Source organism: Trichomycterus rosablanca, chromosome 23 (assembly GCF_030014385.1).
Source record: "Trichomycterus rosablanca isolate fTriRos1 chromosome 23, fTriRos1.hap1, whole genome shotgun sequence".
In the NCBI taxonomy this organism is placed as follows: domain Eukaryota; kingdom Metazoa; phylum Chordata; class Actinopteri; order Siluriformes; family Trichomycteridae; genus Trichomycterus; species Trichomycterus rosablanca.
The window spans coordinates 6,752,047-6,776,048 of record NC_086010.1 but is presented as its reverse complement, the minus strand read 5'-3'; the positions used below and the strand labels follow the sequence as shown (position 1 = coordinate 6,776,048).

General features: G+C 41.8%; 1 protein-coding gene across 1 annotated transcript in view; it reads left to right on the top strand.

Annotated features, from left to right (window-relative positions):
* galnt1 (UDP-N-acetyl-alpha-D-galactosamine:polypeptide N-acetylgalactosaminyltransferase 1) overlaps nt 1–24,002 on the top strand; it is a 111,949-nt gene that overhangs the window by 54,416 nt on the left and 33,531 nt on the right. Inside the window, exons 3-4 of the mRNA XM_062985270.1 lie at nt 8,625–8,771; nt 18,002–18,170. Of these exons, the coding sequence (XP_062841340.1) occupies nt 8,633–8,771; nt 18,002–18,170 (308 nt within the window). The 5' untranslated portion in view covers nt 8,625–8,632. The remainder of the gene's footprint in view (nt 1–8,624; nt 8,772–18,001; nt 18,171–24,002) is intronic.

Genomic DNA, 24,002 nt, shown 5'->3' with positions numbered 1-24,002 from the left:
TCTTGCTTTAAAACGCTTGGGTGGGGGCACTTGGGTGGTGCTTTTTACCAGACTTTCTGGAAGAATTAATCATTGGCTGGTGTAATGACCCGGTCAATGTCTGCACATGTGTTGGAGGAGGTATGTTCTAGTCCATGACTAACCATCCTGGTGTCATGCCAGTGAAGGGGCTGCCAGAATGCACATTGTGTCTTTGGTACATTCAGCGAATTCAGAAACTATTCAGACCCCCTTACTTATTGCTGACTTATTGGGTCTGTTCGAGAACCTAGTGAGCTGTCTTGCTGCCTACTGCCTACCTAGGCAGCTGCCTAAGTAGAGAGGATTCTAATAAAACATCAAACTTATAAGGCAGGTTATTTAGACGCACTACTTAGACAGCGGTTATTCAGTCAGATTATCGCTTCGAATTAAGGCACCATTTAGGCAGCATTTAAGGCATCTAAGAATTTAGACAGACTTCTTCTCTAGGCATGAAGGATGACGTCAAATGCGTCTATGTAGAGAGCTCACTAGTTTTTCGGACAGACACATTATGTTGTGGATTTGGTTTTAACAGCCATAATTATCAATTTTACCTATTAGTCTTGGAAAGCCTTCTTGGCAGTGCCTCTGACAGCTTTATGCACTTGGATTTGGGTAGTTTGTCTCATTCGTCATGGCAGATTCTCTCAAGCTTAGTACAATTGAATTGCGAGCATTTGTGAACTGCCATCTTTAGGTTTCTCCACTCATATTCAGCCACTTGAGGACATTCAGATACTCACTCACTCGCTTTCTTAACCGCTTATCCAATTAGGGTTGCTGCAGCCTATCCCAGCTTTTCAATGGGTGCAAGGCACACAGTGACACCCTGGACCATCTCAGGGCAGACACCCATACACACAGACATACACACACCCATTCACCTATAGGGCAATTCAGTGTCTCCAGTTAACCTGACTGCATGTTTTTGGACTGTGGGAGGAAACCGGAGCTCCCAGAGGAGACCCACACAGACACGGGGAGAACATGCAAACTCCACACAGAAAGGACCCGGACCGCCCCGCCTGGGGATCGAACCCAGAACCTTCTTGCTGTGAGGTGACAGTGCTGTCCTCAAATCTACTGTAGTGTTGTTTTGGCATTATGCTTCAGGTTATTGGGTCAACCTTGATTGTGTACCACCACCATGTTTTACTGTAGTAATGCCTGATTTTTTGACATAGCATTTGCTGTTCTGCCCAAAGAGTTACATTTTCATCTTATTAGACAGGGTGTCCTCTGGGTACTCAGATTTTCTCCCTCCTTGTACAATTAGTCAGTAGGTGGACTGACTGCTCTTAATTGCTCTTTATTATAAGTGTGTGAGTGAGTAGGTCAGTGGGTGGGAGATTGATGCCGTGTAAAGGGTAATTTCCTAGCCTGGCTTGACCCTTATCAAGATGATGTGGTTGATGAAGATTAATTTTTACTAATAGAGTGATATAGAAGTGGGCAAATATGTACATGTAAAACTCTTGTTCTAGGACAAATTCCTCCTCTGTTAAAAAAGGACTCTAGTGTGTGTGTGTGTGTGTGTGTGTGTGTGTGTTGGTTTGCTTATGTAATTTTAATGTGATTGTTTGTCCCTGTATATGCTTGTGCCCATAGGTGTGTGTGTGTGTGTGTGTGTGTGTGTGCTGTCAGGGTGATAAATGTCTAGCTAGTCAAAAATGGGCAAGGGCCTCTGGCATTGCCAGAGTGATGAACGAGGGCCACCCGGACCATGGCATTTCTTGCTGTGCCAGTCATAACCTTGAGCCATGCACAGTTTCTTTTTCTATCTTTTCTTACCCCCACTCTCACAGTTACAACCCAATGCAGACATAGTAATCTTAAATATGCTAATAAATATGCCCAAAATTTGCATTTTTATGCCATCTGTCTGCCATTTGACAGTTGCTGGGTTTCCCTGCAAACATGTAGTAGTTTTCCTCCACGTTTTGGAAACGTCTGCAAATTGTGCACATTTTAAAAATCCCTGTAGATGATGTATCATGAAGAAGGAAACAACACGATAGCTGCACATGTGTGACTATTATTATATAAATAAGCTTTGTTGCATTACAGAAGGAAGCCACTTGTGCCAAATATAGAGGAAGGTGTGAAACGTTGGCCGTTTCGGTTTCATGCCTGCTGCCTGCCTGGCTGTAATTTCCCTCAATTTTTCTCCCAATTACCCAAATACATCACGCTTCCTCTCTACTGATGCTGACCTCCACTGTGACCGAGGAGAGCCGTGACGTGTGTTTTCACCACCAGCTTAGACTGAAGAAGTCACTTTGGATTGAGTGGCGAAACGTTACTCTACAACAAACTTGTGTCCAGATGAACTGATTCAACTTTGTGGATTTGTGTACCTGGATTATTGAGCATGCATCAAGAGAAACTGTTGAATGTAAGTGACCTTGAAGCTCTCAGACAGCTTTGCATGAAAATACATCACTGTCACGGTATGTTTGTGCATCAGTGCCCGTGACATGGGTGATTTGCATCTGGGATTTTAGAGAGACATATGCACTCATCAACATATATAGTTGTTATATATATAACAATATAACAATATATAACAATGCCTCCCAGAAACCAAAAACTTGCTAAATATGCTGCCAAACCCTATCATGTTGCTCCTGTTCTTTCATGTTAACTACACACATGTGGTACAGCATGGAACACACCTACTCTCTATAGGTGTAGTTCAAGTAGAGCGGATGTGTAAGACGTTTGACAGTGTCCTTAGCAGCACTCCCAGAAGGACGTGAATGAGAGAGACAGAGAGACAGAGACAGGTAGTAGAGGAAGTATTCAGCTTTGTATTCTGTTGGTGGCGCCATGGAAGACAACCTGTCTTCTAGTCAAGCTGCACTATGCACAGACACATCAGAGAGAGAAATACTGTAGGACGGGGGAAAACACACACACACACACACACACACACACATCAGAGAGAGAAATACTGTAGGACCGGGGAAACACACACACACACACATCAGAGAGAGAAATACTGTAGGACGGGGGAAACACACACACACAATCAGAGAGAGAAATACTCTAGGTTGGGGGAAACACACACACACACAAACACATACACACACAATCAGAAAGAAAAATACTGTAGGACGGGGGACAACACACACACACACACACACACACACACACACACATACCAGAGAGAGAAATAATGTGTAACATAGCACAAACACACACACACACACACACACACACACACACACATACCAGAGAGAGAAATAATGTGTAACAGTGTAACATAGCACACACACACACACACACACATACCAGAGAGAGAAATAATGTGTAACATAGCACACATACACACACTTGAGAGAGAAATAATGTGTAACATAGCACACACACACACTAGAGAGAGAAATAATGTGTAACATAGAACACACACACACACACACACACACAAACACACTAGAGAGAGAAATAATGTGTAACATAGCACACACACACACACACTTGAGAGAGAAATAATGTGTGACATAGCACACACACACACTTGAGAGAGAAATAATGTGTAACATAGCACACACACACACTTGAGAGAGAAATAATGTGTAACATAGCACACACACACACACTAGAGAGAGAAATAATGTGTAACATAGCACACACACACACACTTGAGAGAGAAATAATGTGTGACATAGCACACACACACACTTGAGAGAGAAATAATGTGTAACATAGCACACACACACACTTGAGAGAGAAATAATGTGTAACATAGCACACACACACACTTGAGAGAGAAATAATGTGTAACATAGCACACACACACACTAGAGAGAGAAATAATGTGTAACATAGCACACACACACACACTAGAGAGAGAAATACTGTGTAACATAGAACACACACACACACACACACACTTGAGAGAGAAATAATGTGTAACAGAACACACACACACACACACTTGAGAGAGAAATAATGTGTAACATAGAACACACACACACACACACACTTGAGAGAGAAATAATGTGTAACATAGAACACACACACACACACACACACACACACACTTGAGAGAGAAATAATGTGTAACATAGAACACACACACACACTTGAGAGAAATAATGTGTAACATAGCACACACACACACACACACACACACTAGAGAGAGAAATAATGTGTAACAGAACACACACACACACACACACACATACTAGAGAGAGAAATAATGTGTAACATAGCACACACACACACACACACACACACACACACTAGAGAGAGAAATAATGTGTAACATAGCACACACACACACACACACACACTAGAGAGAGAAATAATGTGTAACATAGCAAACACACACACACACACACACACACACACTAGAGAGAGAAATAATGTGTAACATAGCACACACACACACACACACACACTAGAGAGAGAAATAATGTGTAACATAGCACACACACACAAACTTGAGAGAGAAATAATGTGTAACAGCACACACACACACGCACACACACTTGAGAGAGAAATAATGTGTAACATAGCACACACACACACTTGACAGAGAAATAATGTGTAACATAGCACACACACACACTTGACAGAGAAATAATGTGTAACATAGCACACACACACACTAGAAAGAGAAATACTGTGTAACAGAACACACACACACTAGAGAGAGAAATACTGTGTAACAGAACACACACACACTAGAAAGAGAAATACTGTGTAACAGAACACACACACACTAGAGAGAGAAATACTTTGAGAAATGCTTGTGCACATGCTGTCATATCTCCTTCAGGAAGAACACATTACGTCTCTTCTCATCCTCAGCAGCCCTCTGTCTTTCCCCCTCCGCTTTTCCTCCTGGTCTGTAAGTATGAGTGCGGGTGTGTAATAATGGGGCTTAATTAAATGTACACAGTTTGTTGCTGAAGTATGGTGACGGACGATGGACAGCCAGATTTTATCCCTCCCTAAGGTCACTGCTCAGGGTATTTGACAGTCATGATCACTCATAATCACTGAGGGGCTGATTTATTAAGTAATGGAAGTTTAGTGGGGTGTGCAGTTAAAAGTACTTAATTAATGATCAGATAGTGTGATGCTGTGTTTGTGTGCTATAGGAAAATGGGTTGTTTTTCGTTTACCACATGACTCAGAAAGCTTTATTCCATATATTTTAGTCTTATACTAACTTGCTTATATAAACAATGCAATAATAATAATGGTTTTCTAAACCAGGGTTGTTCCTTGTCTAAATGGGAAAAATAAAAAAATTGTCCTTTAAAATTTGCAGCTGTGTTTAGAATGAAATAATTGTACTCATTGTAGACCTTGGCATCTTGTATGCATACAGGACCCCTCCATCTTTTGGCTGCTCCTGTTAGGGGTTGCCACAGCAAATCATTAATTTCAATCTTTGCCCCCTCTCCGTCTTCTCCTCCTTACATAGTTTTTAGGGCTGGCACCGATCCGATACTCGGTATCGGTATCGGTTCGATATTGGCCCAAATCACTGGATCGGATATCGGAAGGAAAGAAACATGTAATCCGATCCAATACTGTTGCTTAATGTAAATAACACTTAATGTAAATAAGGTCATTGTTTGTGTGTAAAACAAATAACACACGAAGATATGTTCCAACAGAGTGCCGCTTATTGCCACTCACGCTTGATGACATCATTAACATGTGCCACTGATCTACATTTCATCCGCAACAGTCATTTAGAAATTAAAACACACTAATTTACTTCAACTTTTAGCATTTTAAAAATCATCTACTACTGCCACATCTAGACACACTGTTTAAACACAGTAAAAATCATCTACTACTGTCACATCTAAAAGCACTGTTTAAACACAGTAAAGATCATCTACTACTGCCACATCTAAACACACTGTTTAAACACATTAAAAATCATCTACTACTGCCACATCTAGACACACTGTTTAAACACAGTAAAAATCATCTACTACTGTCACATCTAAAAGCACTGTTTAAACACAGTAAAGATCATCTACTACTGCCACATCTAAACACACTGTTTAAACACATAAAAAATCATCTACTACTGCCACATCTAAACACACTTTAAACACAATAAAAATGATCTACTACTGCCACATCTAAACACACTGTTTAAACACAATAAAAATCATCTACTACTGCCACATCTAAACACACTGTTTAAACACAATAAAAAACATCTACTACTGCCACATCTAAACACACTGTTTAAACACAATGAAAATCACCTACTACTGCCACATCTAAACACACTGTTTAAACACAATAAAAAACATCTACTACTGCCACAAATAAAAACACTGTTTAAACACAATAAAAATCATCTACTACTGCCACATCTAAACACACTGTTTAAACACAGTAAAGATCATCTACTACTGCCACATCTAAAAGCACTGTTTAAACACAGTAAAGATCACCTACTACTGCCACATCTAAACACACTGTTTAAACACAATAAAAAACATCTACTACTGCCACAAATAAAAACACTGTTTAAACACAATAAAAAACATCTACTACTGCCACAAATAAAAACACTGTTTAAACACAGTAAAAATCATCTACTACTGTCACATCTAAAAGCACTGTTTAAACACAGTAAAGATCATCTACTACTGCCACATCTAAACACACTGTTTAAACACATAAAAAATCATCTACTACTGCCACATCTAAACACACTTTAAACACAATAAAAATGATCTACTACTGCCACATCTAAACACACTGTTTAAACACAATAAAATCATCTACTACTGCCACATCTAAACACACTGTTTAAACACAATAAAAAACATCTACTACTGCCACATCTAAACACACTGTTTAAACACAATAAAAATCATCTACTACTGCCACATCTAAACACACTGTTTAAACACAATAAAAAACATCTACTACTGCCACAAATAAACACACTGTTTAAACACAATAAAATCATCTACTACTGCCACATCTAAACACACTGTTTAAACACAATAAAATCATCTACTACTGCCACATCTAAAAACACTGTTTAAACTAAAAAAATTGCTTTATAAATGATCGCTCATCTGAGATAAAGATCCTATCCTGTCCCAGCTTGGAGATCGCTCACATCCTCAACAATTAATCCATTAGTGTTATGAAATCAAACAAACTACACCGTTTCCCGTTTACCTCTTCAAAATCCAGCAGGGTTTTTTAATAAGCGCGCTTTTTAATCATCTAAAAACTTGACAGAACTGTAACAAAAAATCTCAACTCTGCGTCAATTCTAATTGGTCCATCGTGTTTGATTGATATCCACAACTTCCAATTGTAGACACTTTTGTTAAACAAGACAAAAATGCTGCTAAATGTTCTGTGTGTAAAAGTGAAAATAAAAACAGCAGTTTTGTATAAGTGTGATGTTGTAGGTTCTGTATTTATTCCTTTAGAATATTTGTTTCACAGTCTGAGCGTTGTTATTTAGATAGCTAGTTTAACCATGGTGCATTGTATAGACATGTATTATTACTGCTTAGTTGTTTGAGAGGAGAAATGACGGTATCGGATTGGTATTGGTATCGGCAGATACTCAATTTGCAGTATCGGCATCGGACATAAAAAAAGTGGTATCGAGCCAGCCCTAATAGTTTTCTCTGGTACCCTGCTGGTCAGCGGTGCTAGATGCGGTTGTTGTTATCCCTGGCCTCGACCTTTCCAGTGTAAAACTCTGACTTTTGATCTGCATATTTAATTTGGCATTGTTTTTATGCCCGATGTCCTTCCTGACCTGACCGTCCATATTTGTCTGGGCTTGGGACCTGCATTAAGAGTGCACTCAGACGTGAAGCATTAGGAGAAAAATCACTATGAAAGCCAGACTGTGGACTTTTGATTAAAGCACCACAGTCTAGAAGAGAGACACTCCTTAACTTAAGTGCTTATGAGTCAGATATGACTGCTGTAAATAACCATAATATGGTACAACCACACCTCTTAGGTACTATTTTAATCTCAGATTCACATTTAAAAAGACTTGATGCTTTTTACAGAATTCACTGCTTAAGCTCGGAACTTCAGTCAAACCAAAATGCAGACTCAACCAAAAAACATTCTTACCCTCACTATTACGATCAAGCTTCTAATCCATTTATTGTTGGACTATATTTTAAGACACTTAGCATTCAGTATGCAAGTCCCTGTGAAGAATGAGAGTTTTTAAAAGATTAAATAACAGATTCATATGTTTTTGTCATTAACCCTGCAGTCTGCACAACCCATCTGTTCTCAGACTGGGAAGTTAATTGGGAGTCAAGCCTTTCATGCCTGATCTCACGAATGCTAAATTCTAAATGGGTTCAAACTCTAACAAAGACACTTTAAAATCATGTGTAGGTTGTTGTGTGGCAACTAAACACCTTCCCACATAAGTAGAGGCTGTTATGGTTCATATTAATTTCCATGGTTTTGGAATACGATGTCCAACAAGCTCTTGGTCAGGTCTCCATGTTGTATTAGGGTATAGGGTGTTATTTTTAAAAGAGTGGAGGCATTTAAAGCCGTGCATCTGTATTATTGGTGTGTTTGTAATCTTGTCTGTTCCTGTGTTACAGGAGTGAAGATGAGGAGGTTTGCGTACTGTAAGGTGGTACTGGCTACCTCTCTGGTGTGGGTGATGTTGGACATGTTTATCCTTCTTTACTTCAGCGAGTGCAACAAATGTGATGACAAAAAAGAGAGAGGACTGCCAGGGAGAGAAGGTGGGTACATACATACAGTGTATCACAAAAGTGAGTACACCCCTCACATTTCTGCAAATATTTCATTATATCTTTTCATGGGACAACACTATAGAAATAAAACTTGGATATAACTTAGAATAGTCAGTGTACAACTTGTATAGCAGTGTAGATTTACTGTCTTCTGAAAATAACTCAACACACAGCCATTAATGTCTACATGGCTGGCAAGTGAGTACACCCCACAGTGAACATGTCCAAATTGTGCCCAAAGTGTCAATATTTTGTGTGACCACCATTATTATCCAGCACTGCCTTAACCCTCCTGGGCATGGAATTCACCAGAGCTGCACAGGTTGCTACTGGAATCCTCTTCCACTCCTCCATGATGACATCACGGAGCTGGTGGATGTTAGACACCTTGAACTCCTCCACCTTCCACTTGAGGATGCGCCACAGGTGCTCAATTGGGTTTAGTCCATCACCTTTACCTTCAGCTTCCTCAGCAAGGCAGTTGTCATCTTGGAGGTTGTGTTTGGGGTCGTTATCCTGTTGGAAAACTGCCATGAGGCCCAGTTTTCGAAGGGAGGGGATCATGCTCTGTTTCAGAATGTCACAGTACATGTTGGAATTCATGTTTTCCTCAATGAACTGCAGCTCCCCAGTGCCAGCAACACTCATGCAGCCCAAGACCATGATGCTACCACCACCATGCTTGACTGTAGGCAAGATACAGTTGTCTTGGTACTTCTCACCAGGGCGCCGCCACACATGCTGGACACCATCTGAGCCAAACAAGTTTATCTTGGTCTCGTCAGACCACAGGGCATTCCAGTAATCCATGTTCTTGGACTGCTTGTCTTCAGCAAACTGTTTGCGGGCTTTCTTGTGCGTCAGCTTCCTTCTGGGATGACGACCATGCAGACCGAGTTGATGCAGTGTGCGGCGTATGGTCTGAGCACTGACAGGCTGACCTCCCACGTCTTCAACCTCTGCAGCAATGCTGGCAGCACTGAATGACGCCGAACACGTGGACTCAACTTCTTTGGTCAACCCTGGCGAAGCCTGTTCCGAGTGGAACCTGTCCTGGAAAACCGCTGTATGACCTTGGCCACCATGCTGTAGCTCAGTTTCAGGGTGTTAGCAATCTTCTTATAGCCCAGGCCATCTTTGTGGAGAGCAACAATTCTATTTCTCACATCCTCAGAGAGTTCTTTGCCATGAGGTGCCATGTTGAATATCCAGTGGCCAGTATGAGAGAATTGTACCCAAAACACCAAATTTAACAGCCCTGCTCCTCATTTACACCTGGGACCTTGACACATGACACCAGGGAGGGACAACGACACATTTGGGCACAATTTGGACATGTTCACTGTGGGGTGTACTCACTTATGTTGCCAGCTATTTAGACATTAATGGCTGTGTGTTGAGTTATTTTCAGAAGACAGTAAATCTACACTGCTATACAAGCTGTACACTGACTACTCTAAATTATATCCAAGTTTCATGTCTATAGTGTTGTCCCATGAAAAGATATAATGAAATATTTGCAGAAATGTGAGGGGTGTACTCACTTTTGTGATACACTGTACATATACATTTTATTTTTGTACTTTTCTTACTGTTCTTGCATTTGTCATGGTAGCATCCTATTTCCATAGACAACCAGTGTGTGTTTGTGTCTCCGAGTTTTACCTTTATACTAGTGCATGATGCAAAATACTAATATCATTTTTATGACACTAAACACATTACACACTGCGGAAGCAAACTGGCTTCATCATTCTAGCTGTGTTATATTCTTATTTATTTATTAGGGTTTAAAGTAATGTTTTACACTTTTTGTTTACATTCATGACAGAAACGGTAGCTACTCATTACACAAGCTTCATCAGATCACATGTTTAATATTAAACACAGTCATGGACAGGCCTCTCAGGTAGCGCAGTGGTAAAAACACGCACTGGAACCAGAGCTGGGATCTCAAATACATCGTATCGAATCTCAGCTCTGCCCGCCGGCTAGACTGAGCAGCCACATGAGCAACGATTGGCCTGTTGTTCAGAAATGGGTGGGATTAAGCCAGATAGGGTCTCTCTCATAACTAATGCAATTACGACTCTGTTGGCTGATTGATGGCACCTGCACAGAGATGGGGAATAATGCTGATCAGGGTTTGTCTCTCCGTACACAGTGCTGAGCTGCACTGCACTCGTCAAAGTGTTTGTGACAAAATGCATACGGCATGCTGCCCACGTGTCGGAGGGGGCATGGGTTAGCTTCGTTCTCCTCAATCAGAGCAGGGATTGGCATTGGTGGAGAGGAAGCATGACGCAATTGGGCAGTTGGACTTTGTGAGGAAACCCACGCAGAGAACATGCAAACTCCACACTGAAAGGACCCTGACCACCTCACCTGGGGATCGAACCCAGGACCTTCTTGCTGTGAGGCGACGGTACTACCCACTGAGCCACCGTGCTGCCCCCTGTTCTATTCTTAACATGACTGCTGGATAATTACAGGGCTGGAGAATTTACTGCTCAAGCTCGGTTCTCTTTCACAACATGACTTAGTAGTATTTTGTCGAGCTACATTCACTGATATGGCACAGCTGTGAATATAAATTACTAAGGATGTAACATTTAGGAATGAATGCACTGATATATAGTTTTAATTTGCTTACTTCCCCCCCTGCTGCCGACAGAACTATGCAGTAATATATTCATGTAGTAGGACTCTAAAGTTGTTTCAAACTTGCAGTGCTACTAGAATTAATGTGTGTTATTCCTGGTGTGGTTTGTATTTAGAAGCAATTTAGTATTATTAGTGTCCATTTGTTGCTTGCATCTATAATTTAGATCAAGTGTTAGTAGTGGTCAGATACTGTATGTGAATCCCATTGCTGTGCATTTTTAATGGTTTATGAGCAAATTTTAGAGGTTTTGTGGGGGGCATGCAGCTGCATGCCCCCCACAAAACCTCTAAAATTTGCTCATAAACCATTAAAAATGCACAGCAATGGGATTTCAAGTATCAAGTGCACCATTTCTGGAATGAGGATATATTTATAGTCCAGGCTTTTTTAACCTTTGTTTTTTTGCTGACCGTAATATAAAACCTAGATTCATCTTGATTCAGCTCATGTTTTACTGCCCTCAATCCCCTGGATTTGTCTTTTATTTTCCGGTCAGTAGTAACCATAAACACACTGCATGGTGTTTGATCATTCATAGTTCATATTGTGTATGAAACTGTTTTTTCCTTTATTTCTAGCTTCCAGATTTGCTGATGTTTTATCTATAGAGTGCATGACATTTACATTTTCGGCATGTAGCAGACGCTCTTATCCTGAGTGACTTACAGAAGTGTTTCCATAGTAAATATTACCTTACGCTAGTTTACAAGTAGACAACAATCCAAGAACACAAATCTTCTAAAACCCTGTTAGAACCAAAGTTAGTGTTTTTTTTTTTTTTTCAGAAGATGAATAAGAGCATTAGTATGTAAGTACAAGTCAGCTTAAGTGCTTAGTAAAGAGGTGATGAAGGTTTTCAATCGTTTTTTAAAGACAGCAAGAGACTCAGATAAGGAAAGTTCGAAGGAGAAAGTTGCAGTAGTCCAACCGTGAGATTACAAGTGACTGCACAAGAATCTGAGTGGCTTCCATAGAGAGAAATGGCCGAATTTTTCTGATGTTGTAGAGGAGGAACCAGCACGATCTTGTCATGTTGGCTACATGAGAAGAGAAAGTCACCTGGATGGATAACCAGCATGACAAAAGATCTAAGTATATATATTTAAATTCATAAGTTGTGTACCTCTGATGAATGGAATGTTCAGTAATGCAATGAGTAATAGAAATATTTAATTTAATTTCCTTACCACTGCTTTATCCTGGTCAGGATACACACACTGTGCAGTAACACTTCCCGGGCAGAACACCAATCCTTCACGGGCCTCTTCTACCCTGATTAAAATAATAATAGTGGACCTTGGTGATTCTCAGACGTTTTGCTATGACAGCAAAGATTTCCTGCTAAACAGCTCAGCTTTAATGAAACCAGAATCTTCTACAAATAAAATCTTAATCTTGATTTAATTAAAACCAACTCTTATGTACATTCTGTTTTAATTAGAGTGAATGTAAAATGACTCTGGGGAGGATAATGAGTGTAAATCATAATGTGGTGACGCCTGTAAACACTCCGTGTCGTTTCTTTCTAGAAATGTAATTTAAGGCACCAAGGTGGCACAGCGGGATATTCCGCTAGCACACCAGTGCCGAGATTCTGAACTCCTCGGTTTGAAACACCGGTCGACTGGGCACCATCTAGCGGGCATAATTGGCAGTGCCTGCAGGGAGGGATGACCGAAATATGTGGGCAGGGTCTGCAAACGCCCCCAAAGGACCGTGATTGGCGGATAGAGGCATCTGTGCAGAGTGCATGGGTGGAAAAGGGTTCCGTTAAGGGCTGCGTGTGGGTCAGAGGAGGCGTGAGCAGCAATAGACCCACCTCAACTGCAAACAATTGGGGATCCCCAGCAGCGAAAGACAAATTGACTACAAATTGGGAGAAAATGCCTAATATACAGTGTATCACAAAAGTGAGTACACCCCTCACATTTCTGCAGATATTTAAGTATATCTTTTCATGGGACAACACTGACAAAATGACACTTTGACACAATGAAAAGTAGTCTGTGTGCAGCTTATATAACAGTGTAAATTTATTCTTCCCTCAAAATAACTCAATATACAGCCATTAATGTCTAAACCACCGGCAACAAAAGTGAGTACACCCCTTAGTGAAAGTTCCTGAAGTGTCAATATTTTGTGTGGCCACCATTATTTCCCAGAACTGCCTTAACTCTCCTGGGCATGGAGTTTACCAGAGCTTCACAGGTTGCCACTGGAATGCTTTTCCACTCCTCCATGACGACATCACGGAGCTGGCGGATATTCGAGACTTTGCGCTCCTCCACCTTCCGCTTGAGGATGCCCCAAAGATGTTCTATTGGGTTTAGGTCTGGAGACATGCTTGGCCAGTCCATCACCTTTACCCTCAGCCTCTTCAATAAAGCAGTGGTCGTCTTAGAGGTGTGTTTGGGGTCATTATCATGCTGGAACATTGCCCTGCGACCCAGTTTCCGGAGGGAGGGGATCATGCTCTGCTTCAGTATTTCACAGTACATATTGGAGTTCATGTGTCCCTCAATGAAATGTAACTCCCCAACACCTGCTGCACTCATGCAGCCCCAGACCATGGCATTCCCACCACCATGCTTGACTGTAGGCATGACACACTTATCTTTGTACTCCTCACCTGATTGCCGCCACACATGCTTGAGACCATCTGAACCAAACAAATTAATCTTGGTCTCATCAGACCATAGGACATGGTTCCAGTAATCCATGTCCTTTGTTGACATGTCTTCAGCAAACTGTTTGCGGGCTTTCTTGTGTAGAGACTTCAGAAGAGGCTTCCTTCTGGGGTGACAGCCATGCAGACCAATTTGATGTAGTGTGCGGCGTATGGTCTGAGCACTGACAGGCTGACCCCCCACCTTTTCAATCTCTGCAGCAATGCTGACAGCACTCCTGCGCCTATCTTTCAAAGACAGCAGTTGGATGTGACGCTGAGCACGTGCACTCAGCTTCTTTGGACGACCAACGCGAGGTCTGTTCTGAGTGGACCCTGCTCTTTTAAAACGCTGGATGATCTTGGCCACTGTGCTGCAGCTCAGTTTCAGGGTGTTGGCCATCTTCTTGTAGCCTTGGCCATCTTCATGTAGCGCAACAATTCGTCTTTTAAGATCCTCAGAGAGTTCTTTGCCATGAGGTGCCATGTTGGAACTTTCAGTGACCAGTATGAGAGAGTGTGAGAGCTGTACTACTAAATTGAACACACCTGCTCCCTATGCACACCTGAGACCTAGTAACACTAACAAATCACATGACATTTTGGAGGGAAAATGACAAGCAGTGCTCAATTTGGACATTTAGGGGTGTAGTCTCTTAGGGGTGTACTCACTTTTGTTGCCGGTGGTTTAGACATTAATGGCTGTATATTGAGTTATTTTGAGGGAAGAATAAATTTACACTGTTATATAAGCTGCACACAGACTACTTTTCATTGTGTCAAAGTGTCATTTTGTCAGTGTTGTCCCATGAAAAGATATACTTAAATATCTGCAGAAATGTGAGGGGTGTACTCACTTTTGTGATACACTGTATATATATATACAACTGCACTAAAAGTACAGAAACATTTATTAAGGAAACAACAAAAGTAGCCATAAGGGCGCCCAGGTGGCAAAGCGGGGTATTCCGCTAGCACACCAGCGCTGAGATTCTGAACACCCCGGATCGAATCTCGGCTCTGCTACCGGTCGGCTGGGCGCCATCTACCGGCACAATTGGCCAATGCCTGCAGCAGATACAACTTGGCAACCGTGTCTGCTGGGTGGGGAAATTACCCTGGTTAGCAGACCAAGGTGCCTGTGCAGAGGCACGGGCATAAATACAAGGTCCGCTAGGACTGTGCATGTGTCGGAGGGCACGTGAGCAGCAACATACCCTCCTCAAATGCGATCAGCATAGCCAATTTGTCTTCTGCTGCTGCTGCCAATTATGCCCGCTATATGGTGCCCAGCCGACCGGTGACAATGTTGAGTTTCGAACCGAGGAGTTCAGAATCTCGGTGCTGGTGTGCTAGCGGAATATTTTGCTGTGCCACCTGGGCCCTAAAAGTGAAATTGTAAAAGTGCACAGGTGCCGCAGTGGTAAAATACGCCATCTCATCAATGCTGAGATCTCAAGCTCTGGAGTTTGAATCTCAGCTCTGCTATCAGCCAACCGGGAGCAGCAACAATCTTCCTCAAATGCAATCAGGGATCCACAGCAGCGGAAGACTACGCCAAATCAGGAGAAAAAGAGAGAAAATGCATGAATAAATATTTAAAAAGTAGCCATTTACATTTTTACATTTTCAGCATTTAGCAGACGCTCTTATCCAGAGCGACTTACAGAAGTGCTTCCATAGTGAACATTTCATTCCTTAAGTTTAGATAGACAACAGTCGAAGAACACAACTCTGCTAAAACCTGTTAGAACCAAAGTGCCTTTTTTTTTTTCTTTTTTTTTTTTTTCTTTTTTTTAAATGGAAAAGATTGGAATAAAGTGTTAGTAAATAAGTACAAATCAGCCTAAGTGTTTAGTGAAAAGGTGTGTTTTTAATCGTTTTTTAAAGACAGCAAGAGACTCAGCTGTTCGGACAGACAGAGGAAGTTCGTTCCACCATTTGGGCGCTAGAACAGAGAACAGCCTTGATGCTTGTCTTCCTTTAGTCCTGGATGGAGGCTCAAGTCGAGCTAGACTAGAGGCTCGGAGGTTGCGTGGTACAGAGCGGGGTTTGATTAGACCCCGAAGGTAGCTTGGGGCTGGTCCATTTTTGGCTTTGTAGGCGAGCGTCAGTGTTTTAAACTGAATGCGTGCAGCTACAGGAAGCCAGTGAAGAGAACGCAGCAGTGGGGTGATGTGGCAGTGTTTAGGTTGGTTAAAGACCAGACGGGCAGCTGCATTTTGAATGAGCTGTAAGGGTTTAATAGTGGCCATGGGAGCTCCTGCCAGGAGGGAGTTGCAGTAGTCCAACCGAGCCATAAAGGCCATAGAAAGTGGTAGAGGGGCTTAAAAAAAGTAAACTAACAATAAAAATAAAATTTCTAACAGTAACATGAACATAAACACTGTGAGCAGAACCAGATCAGCATCAGAATGTAGATTTTACATTGTAGTCGTTTACATTTACATTACACTGACTGAATAAGCTTTTTTCATTTCTTTACATCACACTTTACAGACCCACATGTACAGAGTTTAACATGCAGTCCTTTGGACTAATAAGTCTACGGTAAGAACTGAGAAAATCAGGAAGTAAGGCGAATACTTTTTCAAGCCACTTTACACGCTGCGTGTTTATTTGTTAGGCTAATTTGAACCGATGTTAAACATTTGACAGCTGCAGTGACCACTTCTGCATAATTGATTAAGTCTTTGCAAATTTCTGCCAAGTCAAATTATAAACACACTTAAACCTCAGGGTTTAAAGAACTAAATGAAACCCTTCCAGACTAGACTGTTACCAGCTGGTAAAATAATCCCAAAATATGTGATCCCCTCTGCGATAACCTTGTTAAACGCTATAATGCGGCCACTTCTGGGATTGAAAGGAAGCCGTTAAATGTGTCAGGCTCTCAATTTCAGGGGGTTTTCAAGTCCATTTATGTGTGCCGGCTTTAGAGTATGGAAAGATGGTAGATATCTGGAAGATCAAAAAAAGAGGGGATTTCAGAGGATGAGACATTTAAGAGAACAGTAAAGGATAGTTTACACCTATTATTTATAGTGTCTGGAGAATTGCTGAGTCCAGAGTCACCCTGGAGTCACCCCGGACAGAACAGGTTTTTATTCTTTTCAGCTTGTAAACCAGCTGACTCAGCAAATCGAGAGTCTTTAACTGGTTAACTTTTTATTTTGTTTCTTTTTCTTTTTGCTGGAATGGAACCAATCAATTACATGAATTCCTCATCGTTTATCTAAAGCGTTTTTTCAACTGTGGTTAAAATATTGTAGTTTGGTTTGTAGTCAATTTGTCTCCCGCTGCTGGGGGATCCCTGATTGCAGTCAAGATGAGTATATTGCTGCTCACGCCTCCTTCGACCCTTGTGCAGCCCTTAGCGGAACCCTTTTTCACCCATGCACTCTGCACAGGCGTCTCTCTATCTGCCAATCAGGGTCCTTACACAGCGTTTGAAGAAAAAACGAATGGCTGTTGTTCAAGGGGGGGTGCCGGATAGGGACCGCATAACTGATGCAATTACGACCTCTGCTGGCTGAGACGCACGGAGACAGAGAGGGGGGATAATGAGTATCAGGGTGTGTCTCTCCGCACATAAAGCTGATCCACACATGAACTCCCACCTGCAGGTGAAAAGATGCAGTCGGCTACTGCACACGTGTCGGAGGGGACGTGTGTTAGTCTCATTAAAGAGGAAGCGTAATGCAGTAGGGTGATTGGATACGACTAGATTGGGAGGAAAATTGGGGAATTGCATCATCTGTATTGCATATTTATCTTACAAATGGGGTATTTGTAAGATAAATATGCAATACAGATGATACAATCAGAAATAATACATTATAAATAAAGCGTATTAGTCATAACTCTCTTTCTCTCTTGGTTTTCCAGACGTGGTCCCAAGGCCGCATGAAGGACCGGGTGAAATGGGGAAGCCAGTGGTGATTCCCAAAGAACGGCAGGAAAAGATGAAGGAGATGTTTAAGATCAACCAGTTCAACCTGATGGCCAGTGAGATGATTGCACTCAACCGTTCGCTACCTGACGTCCGTCTTGAAGGGTGAGTGTGTGCTTTTGAGATACAAATAAAAATGCCTTATTTGTCACATATATATTTACACTACTATAAAATTGTAAATCTTGTTTAGCATATTCTTGCTTGTTTGGAAGCTGTGGTCAAGAGCGCAGGGTCAAGTAAGGCCCCTTTTGAGCTGAGAGGCTTAAGGACCTTGCTTAAGGACGCAGCAGTGGCTGCTTGGCAGAGCAGGGATTCAAACCCACAGACTCTCTATTGATAGGCGGGACTCTAGCCACTGAGCTACTACTGTCCCTACAAACTGTCCCTACAACAGCTCCAGTGATAAATTGAATGTATCGCCACTTTTGATTGACTTAGTTGCAGGTCTATGGACCGTGACTTTGGACGGTGTGTGTAAAAAGCTAGGGCAGTGATCAGGATGCAAACACTCATCCATGAAATGTGTTTATTTTCTCTCTCACTTCTTAATTACCACAAAGCTTCAATATTAAAAAAACATCCGATAGAATTGACAAATTCAATTAAAAGATAAGAGTGCACCAATTACAAAGTCATATCCAACGCTCGCCATAAAACGTCTTCTGGCTCTGTCTGTCTGTCTCTAGCTGTTAGATAAACCAGGTGTAAAAACAAACACTGCTTTTTTTATTGACATGAACTTTTTTTCATCATGAGCGCGTCGGTAAACTTTATGGCCAGAGATAATGCAAACACCGCTTCTTTTTTGCAGGTTTCTTTTGCAATTTTCATCCCAGTCTAGTCGTGTTCGATTACCCGAATGCATTTCAGTACCTCTATTGCTGCAGACCTTCACTTTGCACCAACAGAAGCCCCCTCAAGCATGTGTGATGCAGTCGAGGGCTTATTTTGCACCTATATATGGAGACCCATATCGCACACGCATCGATCTCCATTATCCCCCGTCTGTGTGTAGGCGCCATTGGTCAACCAGCAGAGGTCATAATTGCAGCAGTTATGAGGAATTGATCCCGGGATTCTCACCCTTAAGATAAGTCAATCATTGTTTGTATAGGTGCCCAGCCTGCCAGTACTACAGCTTAGATAGATGGATGGATGGATGGGAGGATAGGTAGATGGATGGATAGGTGGATGGATGGATGGATGGGAGGATAGGTAGATGGATGGATAGGTGGATGGATGGATGGATGGATGGATAGGTGGATGGATGGGTGGGTGGATGGATGGATGGATGGATGGATGGGTGGGTGGGTGGGTGGATGGATGGATGGATGGATGGGTGGATAGGTAGATGGATGGATGGATGGATGGATAGGTGGATGGGTGGATAGGTAGATGGATGGATGGATGGGTGGATAGGTAGATGGATGGTTGGATTGATGGATGGATGGATGGATGGGTGGATATGTAGATGGATTGATGGATGGATGGGTGGATAGGTAGATGGATGGATGGATGGATGGATGGATGGATAGGTAGATGGATAGGTAGATGGATGGATGGATGGATGGATGGATGGGTGGATAGGTAGATGGATGGATGGATTGATAGGTAGATAGATGGATGGATAGATGGATAAATGCTAGCGGAATATCCCGCTGCGCCACCTGGGCGCCCTTGCTTTGGTTAGTTTGATGAGGAGTAATTCCAGAGTCCTGCTTTCAACGCCACTACACACATTTGGAATGAATTAAAACATTAGTTGCTAACCAGGACATCTCATCTAAGATCAGTGCCTGACCTGATGCTTGAGAAATGCTCTTACGACTCAATGGGCACAAGTTCCCACAGGCAGAATAAATGCTGTTGTGGGCACAAAGGAAAATCAATTTATTTTTATGGTTTGGGAATGGCACGTCCAACAAGCTCATGGTCATGTGTCTACATACTTTTGACCATATAATGTATGTGTTTGAGTCTAGTGTATGAGTGATTATAGTGTTTGTTTACTTATTATAAACCTTTAGGGTTGTCCCTGGTAGCATTGGATGCCAGCTTGGCTTAGATGCAGCTTCCGTGGCTTAAATGTGCCAAGCATCAATCAGCACAGATCTCTCAGAAGCTAATCCATGCACTTGGCACAGTCCAGTCATTGTGTGGGTATTGTTGCTGCAGGTTCTGCACTGGCATCTGTGTGTGTGTCTTTCTGAGGCTTGGCATGACGCCTGGGCATGGATTCTAACTTATTTAAACATCATTGATCTGCATGCACAAAGTATAAGGTTATCAAGTATTAATATATACTATATACTCAAAAGTATGTGGACACTTTGAGCTATGAGCTGGTCAGACATTACGTTCCAGAAAGATGGGCATTAATATGGTGTTACCATCCCTTTTCTGGCTATGGTGGTTTGTTGCCATTTAGTTAAAAGAGCATATGTGAGGAGAGGCACTGGTGTTGAATAAGGATGTTCTAATTCAACCCATAGGTATTCGGTAAGGCTGAGGTCAGGGCTTTGTGCAGACCACTGGTGTTCCAATTTACCAAACTCATTAAAGCATGTCTTTACACTCATGCTGGAACAGGAATGGACCTTGCCTAGACTGTTACAACAGTCTTGTTTTGCATTTTTCTCCATATTTCATCCAGTGTTATCATTTCCAGTCACCCGTTGCAACTCTCTTGGCATTTGTATCACCACTGAACTAAGACCATCATGCACTTCCTTTGACATGCGCATTTGCCAACCACATCTTTTCACCTACCAGTGATGAAGCCTTACAGAAAATCATGCCATGCACTGACCCAACCACTAGTGCAGACAGCAGTGTTCAGACAGACACTGAGTCAACTGTGACTCAAAAGAATGCGAGCACCTGAGGATTAAGAGCTTTTTTCAGGTGCCCAACACTGGAAACTTGGTAGAGACTGGACTTGAACCAGCAACCTTCTCTTTATTTTACACTCTATTAACTTAACAACTGAGCTATCACTGTCCTATTACCCTACAGTGGTGGCTTCTTAAAAATGGTGCACCATGAACGAGAAGGACCGTATGTGAGTCCTACACCATTTGTACTGCCACCACTCCTGAGATTTGAACCCTCTAAGATGATCAGTCAGCTTATTAGACTGCTGCACCACCAGCAGCCCAAGTACAGAAGTACCTTTGGACCTTGTTCACATGTTCAAAGAAAAAATGAGTAAGAAATTAAAAAGGTGATTTGATTATAATCAGCAGTTATGCAGATGTTGTAACATCATCTATGGTCATGAGCGTAGGTATGACTAAAAGAATAAGGTCAACGATATAAGCGGTGAAAATATGCATCTTCCGCCAGGTGGCTGGGCTTAATCTGTTTAACAGGATAAGAGCGAAGCTCTCTCGGGTACAACGGCTGCTCCTGTGACTTAAAGTGAGTCTGATGAAGAAGTTTGGACAAGAATGTTCTCCGGTTGGCTCACACTGGAGCTGTTTTAGGCAAGTCTAGTTGAAAGGAGAACACAGGGCACACCTAAGTCCTAATTAAGATGTGAAATCTAACAGATGCATGGAAAAGCCTGGGGATCCCTGAGTATTCAGTGGTCGGGGATACAGAACTTTGATATGAACTGCTTATTGAAGAAGCAGATGAAAGATGAGATGACGAGCGTTTTGAAATACCGGATGGTCGGGTGCGTGTGCGTCGCTTACCTGGGGAACACATGGCACCAGGATGCACTATGGGAAGACGGCAAGCCGGCAGGGCAGTGTGATGCTTTGGGCAATGTTCTGCCATCCATGTGGATGTTACTTTGACACGTACCACCTACCTAAGCATTGTTGCAGACCATGTACACCCTCTCATGGAAACGGTATTCCCTGATGTCTGTGGCTTCTTTCAGCAGGATAATGCGCCCTGCCGCAACGGAATGCTTCAGGAACAGTTTGAGGAGCACAAAAACAGGTTTGAGGTGTTGACTTGGCCTCCAAATTGTCCAGATCTCAATCCAATCGAGCGTCTGTGGGATGTGCTGGACAAACAAGTCCGATCCATGGAGGCGCCACCTCCAACTTACAGGAGTTAAAGGGAGTTAAAGTATCTGCTGCTAACATCTTGGTTCCAGATACCACATCACACCTTCAGGGATCTAGTGGAGTCCATGCCTCGACGGGTCAAGGCTCTTTTGGCAGCAAAAGGGGGACCGATACAATATTAGGAATCGGTAATCGGTGTATGGATGTGATGTTTGGGTGTCTACATACTTTTGGCCATGTAATATGAATACGTTTTCAATCAGGTTGGGAAAGCAGCCCTGATACATGTTCAGTCGTGTATACGATACACAGATCGCCCAACGTGATGAGCTGTTTACTCTGTGTGACACGAAGGCTTTGCTGTAGATTGACGGGGTCTGTGAGGGGTGTAGTGAAAATAGGGACATGCTTTTCGAAGATGTGTGGGGAGATGAGTGGGTAAAGAGGTCACACTAGGGGTGTGTGACTGTGTGTTTGCACTCATTCCAGCCCTAGTGATTTTCCTGTGGTGCAGTCTGATGTCACTGGCTGTCTCTTCAAATGAAAAAAGAACTCAATATACGAGACACACACACACACTGCAATGCTGTAGTCAATTTACAGACTTCATTTAAAACTGGATTCCATTCAAACCCAGAGCTTTATGTGCACTGACAACCCAGCTTCATGTTTGAAACTGAGTGTTTTTATGAGCAGTACAGGCCAGGGTGCGTGCGGGTCGTATTTCTGTTTATATAAAATGTCATAGAAAACACAGCGAGAACGACAGAATAAAGAGTAATAATACAAATGCTATCTGTTCCCGAAACTGGTTGATCTTCTTGATCTGAATGTGAATAGTCTGGTACATTACAGGTGAACTGTTGCTCTGCACATGCAGGTCGATTCAGCAGCAAAATCCATTCAGGTTTTTGTCAAATACACCTACCAGCAAAATGAGATTAGGGCGAAACATCTAAGTTTAGCATCCGTCATTTCAGCATCAGTCAAAGCAACTGCTTTATCCTGGTCAGGGTTGTGGTGGATCAGGTATCATCCGGATAAAATATATATATATATTAGGGCTGTCACACGATTAAAAAATTTAATCGCGATTAAAGAACAAAATTAATCTCGATTAATCTCGATTAAAATTTTTAATCGTGTGACAGCCCTAAATATATATGTATTCATCTCAATTAATCGCAAACTAATAATTAAGCAAAATTTGAACAGTTATGCACATTGTTATTGCAAGAACGTGTTTACCAATAAACCATTCATAAAATATGATAGAATTATTTAATCTAAATTCATTGTAGACAGCACATTATCTGACAAAAGTGAGGATCTTTTCCTGTTCATGACCCTGACACTGAAAACAGGTGCACCAACCATAATGTTTTGATCTAATATAAGGCATCAATAAAGCATCAAAACACAGATATGATTATTTCATAGATCTATTAAGAAAACCCTTTAATACTGTGTTTGTGCAGAAAGAATACTGGGAAATACCATTTAAACACCTATAAATACCTGAAACAGTCAAGTTAGCAGACATTATCTATAAGTAATTGACTGTAGCTATATAAAAAAAGTGTTAATTAAAACAGTCCATGTAAACGCTTAGTCCATATAAATATCAGATACGAATGTGTTTTTAGAAAACTACAAACATCACAAATATAAATCATGTTTATAACCATGTGATAGAATAACCTGAATAAACTGTAGAGATGAAACATCACACAGAGTTTCACTTTTTACCGGAGGGGGAGGAGGCGGAGCTACGCGGTTTTGATGGACAGCTCTAGCAGCCAATGGAAATACTCGTTACAGAGATCGCGTGGTTTCATTCATCTTTTCATCAACACGTAAAAAAAAGTGAAAACCGCTAAAAGTAGTTTATCATCGGACAGTTCATGCGCTT